At 37.5% G+C, this 9,652-nt stretch overlaps 1 protein-coding gene across 2 annotated transcripts in view; it reads right to left on the bottom strand.

Moving 5' to 3' along the window:
- Window positions 1-1,411: 1,411 nt before the first annotated feature.
- WDHD1 (WD repeat and HMG-box DNA binding protein 1) overlaps window positions 1,412-9,652 on the bottom strand; it is a 90,526-nt gene continuing 82,285 nt past the window's right edge. Inside the window, exon 26 of one of the 2 annotated variants that reach the window (XM_082450351.1) lies at window positions 1,412-1,544. In XM_082450351.1, the coding sequence (XP_082306477.1) occupies window positions 1,521-1,544 (24 nt within the window). In that variant the 3' untranslated portion in view covers window positions 1,412-1,520. The other variant, XM_082450349.1, reaches the window with a different exon arrangement.

The raw sequence follows: 9,652 nt of genomic DNA, 5'->3' as shown, positions 1-9,652 counted from the left end.
CATGCGCAGCAACGAAGACCCAACAAAGCCAAAAATAACTAACTAAATAAATAAAATAAAAGGAAAATTGTGGAAAATTTCCTCTCCAAGATCACCTCATTTTCCTTCTCTTAACTCCCTAGTTTTGCTTGACCTGTTTCTTTCTTCTTTTGGCTTCTTTCATACCCGCCAAAGTCTGCTCTTCTCACTTTTATCATATACATAATATTAATTATTATTTTAAAAAATGAAACATTTCCAAACTGCTGAGATTATATATATATGTGTGTGTGTATGTGTATATATATATATACATATACATATTTTTTCTTATTGAAATCTACATAGAATAATATAGAAGCAGACAGTTGTAAAACTTGTGAATGCATTTGGGAGATATAGTTTAAAAGATATAGCTGAAAGATCAGTGAGACTTTCCAGAATGTTAACATGATAGGAGCATGTGTTTAAACTGTATATTGCAAGCTTCAATCATTCAAATACTATCTGGCTGTCAGGATTGTCCCTGTTTCTCAGGATGTTTTAAAAGCTCCGGGATCCACCCCATACAACCAAAAACTTGGAGGGAATTTCAAAAATGTTCCCAGCCTTGTATGTTATAATTGTTGCAGGAAGGGAGACCCCTTCCAGGGCCCGAGAGTGGGCTCTTGTCTAACACTCGGTAGTGAATTGTCCGAGGAGACACATGTGCTGACAAAGCAAGAGACTTTATTGGGAAGGGGCGCCTGGGAGTAGAGGAAGAGGGTAAGGGAACCCAGGAGGACTGCTCTGCCACGTGGCTCACAGTCTCGGGTTTTATGGTGATGGGGTTAGTTTCTGGGTTGTCTCTGGCCAATCATTCTGACTCAGGGTCTTCCCTGGTGGCGCACAACCGCTCAGCCAAGATGGATTCCAGCGAGAAGGGTCCTGGGAGGTTGGTAGGACATTTGGGCTGGTGTCTTCTCTCTCCTTTTGACCTCTCCCGAATTCTTCTGGTTGGTGGTAGCTTGTCAGTTCCGCGTTCCTTACCAGGACCTCCTGTTGTAAGATAACTCATGCAAATGGTTACTATAGTAACCATTTGGCCAGGGCAGGCGGTTTCAGTCAGTGTTTCCCCTAACATAATCACCAAACTTAAATAGATTCAAACCATGAACGAGAACAGGCCCTTTGGTAGCCAGGCTGGAGAATGGTATCCATCTGAACAAGGATGAGACAGAAATAACCAAATGACCAGAAAGCAGAGAAACTCAACCCTTACCCCAGGTCCCTTCACCACACTTGCTCGAGGTAAGGGAGAAGGCCACAGCCAAGCACCAGTCTAATCCAGTCTTTGCAGGAATTGAAAGGACAGGGATTCTTTGGGAAGAGCCTCTGAAAGGCACTGGTTCTGGTCTTCTGATCAGAAGCTGAATTGATAGATTGTTCCATCTCATTAAACCAGTCTCTTAGTCTTGACACTAGGGCAGTCCAGTTAAATTCATTTCAGGAGGCAGTGATATAGGTGGGCTTTCAAAATTAGGCCTATAAAGTGCAAGCAATCAGGTATTTAATAAGAGGCATTTCTGTGGAGACAAAAGAAAAACAAAGGTTAATGATTGGAGCAAATTATAAACCAGTTTCTGAACCTGGGGGCAGTCAGTTGAGAAGAATTCTAGATGTCAGAGCTGAAGCATTTTGCAATTTAAAATGTCTCTGGGGACTTCCCTGGTGGTCAGTGGTAAAGAATCCGCCTTACAATGCAGGGGACGCGGGTTCGATCCCTGGTCAGGGAACAAAGATCCCACGTGCCGCAGGGCAACTAAGCCCATGCGCCGCAACTACCGAGCTCGCGCGCCTCAACTAGAGCCTGTGTGTCGCAAACTACAGAGCCCACATGCCCTGGAGCCCAGGCGCCACAACTAGAGAGAGAAAACCCACACACCACAACTAGAGAGAAGCCCACGCACCACAACGAAGATCCCGCATGCTGCAACTAAGACCCGACGCAGCCAAAAATAAATAGAATAAATAATAAATTTAAAATAAAAATTAAAAATTAAATGTCTCTGATGATGTCATCAGGTGTTCAGGTAAACTTTCTGAGTGGCTTACACAGCAACAAGCATGAAGATTGTGTAAGCATGGGCTATTGTGGTAATCTCTATTACATTTATATCAAGTTGTTCAGCTTCAGAGGGCTTCAGGAAAAGGGCAGCTTTAGTTCTCAATGATTCCAAGTCAAAAGTGGGAGAAAAATTGGAAATGTTACTTCGGAGAGTTGTAGTTAAATTTTTGAGGAAACTAGAAGAATTTAGAATCCAGTCCAGTTTACAGAAAAAGAAAACCTCAAAGATGATTAACAACTAGAATCTAATATCCACAAGTGTCTATTATAGTTTCTGCTGAAACACAATTTTTTCTCTCTAAAATCACCCTCAGTTCTACCAAAGATAGCCAAATTAAGACAAATTTGTTTGCAAAATAAGTTTAGTCTCATTAAACTTGGCCTGCTTATTTACATAAGTCCAGCAAGAAAAGCAATTGACCATAGAGGTTCTTTTGAATCTGCTTTGCGTGCACGTTTCATAAGGAATCCCCAGATTGAACTTTTACATGCCTCTCGAGACCAGGAGACCATACCAAGAACATGCCATCAGACTTGTCTGTAATACCTATAGATTTGGGTGAATTCCTCTCTTCTTAAGGTCCCCCAAAGATCCTGAGGTTCCTGCATCTGCTGGGAAGTGGCCTCCCTTACTCACCTGGTAAGGCTGCTGGGAACCCTGTAATCAAGGTACCAGGCTCTTTTTCCAAGGGGCTTTATGGCTTCATAAAGTCAACCGTAGTTCCTTAAAGCCATCCAGTCATATCTGAGTCTATGCATGTCTTTCTCAAATATGACATTCTAGTCAAAGCCTTGGTAATATAACCAATGTTCCCAAATGTGTCCTATTATAATAAAGAAGATAGATTCTTAATGAACTTATGTAAATAACTATATTGCCATGAGAATAAGAATATTCACGAAGAGTTTCCAAATTCTGGAGGAATCAGGTAGGGATAAATGTTTCAATTCTGTTTACAAATGCATAATTTACTAAATTGCTGTAAGTCATAGTATAAAAGGAAATGTTTCTTTATATCTGGAAAACAAAAATTTAGTATTTCAGACAAAGATTCATAAAAATTATAATCATATTCATCAGTTTATTCAGTCCCATGTGATTAATTCTTGTTGATCTTGGTCTTCTTTTAGCAGTTTTATGGAGCCATCAAGTTTTTCATTAGTGTTCTGTAATTTCTTGCCCAATTCAGTGGTATGATCTGAAAGTTATCAGAAAACTATATATGTCAAAAAGTCCATTCTATGAATCTTCTTGAAGATGAAGCTTTTTTGCAAAAGCATCAGAGTAAAACAATAACTGTTTATAAATAACAAAAATGTCATGGTTAAAGATCTAATCGCAATGCAGTTGACAAAGAAATTTGGTTATTTCTGCAATATACAATATTTTAAGATAATAACTAGAATTGTGATGGGTAATATTATATCAGGACATATCTGAATTTTAGAAATTTCATATAATTTCTAGATCATTTATATTAATAACGTTTATCCACACAATATAACCTAAGAAGGTTTACCAACACCCTTTGACAATGCTTCCCATGTAATTTAACATACCAAATAAAACTAATTAATTTAACATTGCTCTTTTGAGATGTTTCAGGGCCCTCTGAAACATCCCAAAGTTAGCTAGAGGTCAAAAGGACTTCATTTAGAATTTGATTGCAGAAAGTTTGTCAAAGATATCAAAATTTGGGCTTCCCTGGTGGCGCAGCGGTTAAGAATCCGCCTGCCAATGCAGGGGACACAGGTTCGAGCCCTGGTCCAGGAAGATCCCACATGCTGCAGAGCAATAAGCCCGGGTGCTACAACTACTGAGCCTGCGCTCTAGGGCCCACAAGCCACAGCTACTGAGCCCATGCACCACAACTACTGAAGCCTGCATGCCTAGAGCCCGTGCTCCAAAACAAGAGAAGCCACCGCAATGAGAAGCCTGTCGACACAACTAGAGAAAGCCCGTGCGCAGCAACGAAGACCCAACGCAGCCAAAGATAAATAAATAAAATAAATAAAAATTTAAAAATAAAAGATATCAAAATTTGTTTAAACACTTGGTCAAATAGGATCATAGGTCACTGTGAAACAATATTTATTCATGTAATCAAAGTGACAATAAAAGATTTCAAAGGCAAATAAAGAAAGTTACAACAGATTACTTAAAAGGTAAAAAAACTTTATAATCTGTTATCAAAAGGAGATCAATATTCTAAGAAAACTCTGTCCTCTTAACAGAAAGAAAATAAAATTCTAGTTTTGTACCAGCTTATCTTTAATATTAAAATGCGTTCACTCACCAAAGCTATCTTGAGAAAGAAGAACAGAGCTAGAGGTATTCATACTCCCTGACTTCAGACGATATTACAAAGATACAGTAAACAAAACAGTACAGTACTGACACAAAACAGATACATAGATCAACTGAACAGAAATAAACCCACACACGTATGGCCAACAACAAAAGAGGCAAGAATATACAATGGAGAAAAGACAGTCTCTTCAATAAGTAGTGCTGGGAAAACTGGACAGCTACGTGTGAAAGAATGAAATTAGAACATTCTCTAATACCACATACAAAAATAAACTCAAAATTGATTAAAGGTCTATGTGGAAGACCAGAAACCAAAAAACTCCTAGGAGAAAACATAGGTTAAACAATCTTTGACATAAGTCATAGTAATATTTTGGGGGCCTGTCTCCTAAGACAAAGGAAACAAAAGAAAAAATAAACAAATGGGAGCTAATCAAACCCAAAAGCTTTTGAACAGTAAAGGAAACCATCGACAAAACAAAAAGACAACCTACCAAATGGGAGCAATATTTGCAAATGATATGACCAATAAGGGGTTAATATCCAAAACATATAAACAACTCATACAACTCAATATCAAAAAACCAAACAACCCAATTAAAAAATGGGCAGAAGACCTGAATAGACATTTTTCCAAAGAAAACATACATATGGCCGACAAGCACATGAAAAGATACTCAACATCACTAATCATCAGGGAAAAGCAAATCAAAACCACAATGAGATCCCCTTGGGAGATCCCAGTGACTGGGGCAGGACCCTGAGAGGTATTTCTGGGTGCTAGTCATGTTTTATTTCTTTATCTGTGAGCGAACTACATAGGTGTACTTACTTTTTGACACCCATGATTTGTGTACATTTCTTTATGTATGTTACACTCAAATAAAAAGTTTGCTTGAAAAAAAAACACAATGAGATATTATTTCAAACCTGTCAGAATGGCTATCATCAAAAAGAACACAAATAACAAATGTTGGCGAGGATGTAGAGAAAAGGGAACCATTGTACACTGTTGGTGGGAATGTAAATTGGTGCAGACACTATGGAAAACAATATGGAGGTTCCTCAAAAAACTAAAAATAGAGCTACCATATAATCTAGCAATTCCATTCCTGGGTATACATCCAAAGAAAATAAAAACACTAGTTCAAAAAGATTCATGCACCCCATGTTCATAGCAGGATGATGATGATGATTATCAATAGCCAAGATATGGAAGCAACCTAAATGTACATCAGTAGATGAATGGATAAAGATGTGATATATATATATATCACATATATATATAGGAATATATACTCCTATATATATATATATATAGGAATACTACTCAGTCAAAAAAAGAATGAAATTTTGCCATTTGCAACAACATGGATGGACTTGGAGGATATTATGCTTACTGAAATAAGTCAGACAGAGAAAGACAAATACTGTATGTTATCACTTTTATGTGGAATCTAAAAAATCAAACAAACAAATGAATATAACAAAATAGAAACAGACTCCAATATATAGAGAACACACTAGTGGTTACCAGTGCGAGAGGGAAAGGGGTAGGGGCAAAATAGGGGCAGGGGACTAAGAGGTACAAACTACTATGTATAAAACAAGTAAGCTACAAGGATATATTGTACAGCACAGGGACTCTATAGACAATATTTTATAATATTGGGTTGGCCAAAAAGTTTGTTCAGCTTTTTCCATAAGATGGCCCTAGTAGCGCTTAGTTGTCTGTAACTTCATTTGAAACAATTTTGTTAGATTGTATTGTGACAGCTGTCATATCAGCGTGCATTAAAAAAAAAATTATCAAAGTTGGTGAATCTTTCTGTAGCCATTTTACTATTAAAGATGGAAGAAAAAAAGCAACATTTTTGGCATATTGTGCTTTATTATTTCAAGAAAGGTAAAGACACAACTGAAATGCTAAAAAAGATTTGTACAGTCTATGTAGAAGGTGCTGTGACTGATTGAACGTGTCAAAAGTGGTTTGCGAAGTTTCATGCTAGAGATTTCTCGCTGGATGATGCTCCATGGTCGGGTAGACCAGTTGAAGCTGGTAGCGATCAAATCGAGACATTAATTGAGAACAAGCAACGTTATACCACGCGGGAGATAGCCGACATACTCAAAATATCCAAATCAAGCGTTGATATCATTTTTCCAGCTTGGTTATGTTAATCGCTTTGATGGTTGGGTTCCACATAAGTTAAGCGGAAAAAAACCTTCTTGACCATATTTCCTCAAGCGATTCTCTACTTAAAACGTAACAAAAACATTCCATTTTTAAAACAAATTGTGACGGGCAATGAAAAGTGGATACCGCATAATAATGTGGAAGAGAAGAGATCGTGCAGCAAGTGAAATGAACCACCACCAACCACACCAAAAGAAGGTGATGTTGTGTATATGGTGGGATTGGAAGGGAGTCCTCTATTATGAGCTCCTTCCACAAAACCAAATGATCAGTTCCAACAAGTACTGCTCCCAGTTAGACCAACTGAAAGCAGCACTCAACAAAAAGCGTCCGGAATTAGTCAACAGAAAATGCATAATCTTCCATCAGGATAATGCAAGACCGCATGTTTCTTTGATGACCAGGCAAAAACTGTTACAGCTTGGCTGGGTAGTTCTGATTCATCTGCCCTATTCACCAGACATTGCACCTTTGGATATCCATTTATTTCAGTCTTTACAAAATTCTCTTAATGGAAAAAAATGTAAATTCCCTGGAAGACTGTAAAAGGTACCTGGGACAGTTCTTTGCTCAAAAAGATAAAAAGTTTTGGGAAGATGGAATGATGAATTTGCCAGAAAAATTGCAGAAGGTAATGGAACAAACAGTGAATATGTTGTTCAATAAAGCTCTTGGTGAAAATGAAAAATGTGTCTTTTATTTTTACTTAAAAACCAAAGGAATTTTTGGCCAACCCAATATTTTATAGTAACTTTAAGTGGAATATAATCTATAAAATTTTTGAATCACTATGTTGTACAACTGAAACTAATATCATATTGTATATCAACTATACATCAATAAGGGACTTCCCTGGTGGCGCAGTGGTTAAGAATCCGCCTGCCAATGCAGGGAACACAGGTTTGAGCCCTGGTCTGCAAAGATCCCGCATGCCATGGAGCAACTAAGCCCGTGTGCCACAACTACTGAGCCTGCGCTCTAGAGCCCGTGAGTCACAACTACTGAGCCCACGTGCCACAACTACTGAAGCCCTCATGCCTACAGCCCATGCTCCGCAACAAGAGAAGCCACCGCAATGAGAAGCCCATGCACTGGAATGAAGAGTAGCCCCGCTCGCCGCAACTAGAGAAAGCCCGCACACAGCAACAAAGACCCAACTCAGCCAAAAATAAATAAATTTATTTTAAAAATTATACACAAATTCTTTTTGCACAGAGGCTTGACAAGGGCAATCAACAAGAGACTTTCAAAAAAGAATGTTGAATAAAGTTCAGTAGAGGGAAGAGAAATGGACATATAAATTTAAGAAGAAAAATGAAGAAAAAGAAGAGCTTATTCAATAATTTGTTTAACTGGATGGTGGTAACAAACTACTATGTATTTACATTCCACTGGCTACTCTCAGAATGCTGTTCTGGTTTTGTTTTAAAGTTCATGTTTAAAATACACCACATCTCCAAAGAAGACATACAGATGGCCAATAGGCACATGAAAAGATGCTCATCATCCCTAATTATTAGAGAAATGCAAATCAAAACAACAATGAGGTTCCATCTCATACCAGTCAGAATGGCCATCATTAAAAAGTCTACAAACAATAAATTCTAGAGAGGGTGTGGAGAAAAGGGAACCCTCCTACGCTGTTGGTGGGAATGTAAGTTGGTGCAGCCACTGTGGAAAACAGTATGGAGGTTCCTCAGAAAACTAAAAATAGAATTACCATATGATCCAGCAATCCCACTCCTGAGCATATATCCAGACAAAGCTATAATTCAAAAAGATACATACACTGCTGTGTTCATAGCAGCACTATTCACAATAGCCAAGACTTGGAAAAAAAAAAAAAAAAGACTTGAAAACAACCTAAATGTCCATCGACAGATGAATGGATAAAGAAGATGTGGTACATATAAACAATGGAATACTACTCAGCCATAAAAAAGAATGAAATAATGCCATTTGCAGCAACATGGATGAAACTAGAGATTATCATACTAAGCGAAGTAAGTCAGAAAGAGAAAGACAAATACCATATGATATCACTTATATGTGGAATCTAAAATATGACACAAGTGAACATATCTATGAAAAAGAAACAGACTCACAGACATAGAGTGGTTGCCAAGGGGGAAGGGGGAGGGGGAGGGAAGAATTGGGAGTTTGGGATTAGCAGATGCAAGCTAGTATATATAGGATGGATAAACAACAAGGTCCTACTGTATAGCACAGGGAACTATATTCAATATCCTGTGATAAACCATAATGGAAAAGAATATGAAAAAGAATATATATATAACTGAAACACTTTGCTGTACAGCAGAAATTAACACAACATTGTAAATCAACTATACTTCAATAGAGTAAAAATAAAAAATAAAATAAAATACACTGCAAATATATCCTTTACAATTACAATCTTATAAAACTTTTAGTAATCAGTCTAACAGTGTATGTGTAAGGCAGGGAAAAGGTAGACGGACACATAGATTTCTAAAATTCTTTTGGAGGTACTTGAGCAAAAATGTTTGGTGACAACCACTGTGGGATTTGGAAACTTCAGTGGCAGCATGTAACCTCACTTCCCCTCAACCTGTGCTGTGCAGTGCAGTAGCTACTAGCCAATATCACTCTTGAGCACCTGAAATATCGTTAGTCTGAATAAGAAACAAATGCTATACGTGTAAAATACATACTGGGTTTCAAAATTTAGTATTAAAAAATGTAAACTATCTCATCAATAATTTTTGCATTGATTACATGTTGAAATGATAATATTTTGGATATACTGGGTTGAATGAAATATATTATTAAAATTAATGTCACCTATTTCTTTTTTAATGTGGCTAACTAGAAAAATTTTAATTGTATAGGTGCCTTGCATTTGTGGCTCACATATTTCTATTGAACAGCTCTGTGCCTAGACGAATGTTTCCCACATCCCAGGCATCCCCAGAGCCCTGTAAGATTTTTGCAATATCTGCTATTACTGGTGGTATTATTATTATGTACTTAATATTGACTCACATTTTTACTTAAAGTTATTTTTAAAGGAAGCTAT

The sequence above is a fragment of the Balaenoptera physalus genome, assembly GCF_965194825.1.
Source record: "Balaenoptera physalus genome assembly, chromosome: 2".
Classification (NCBI taxonomy): Eukaryota; Metazoa; Chordata; class Mammalia; order Artiodactyla; family Balaenopteridae; genus Balaenoptera; species Balaenoptera physalus.
This window is presented reverse-complemented; position numbering and strand designations above follow the sequence as displayed.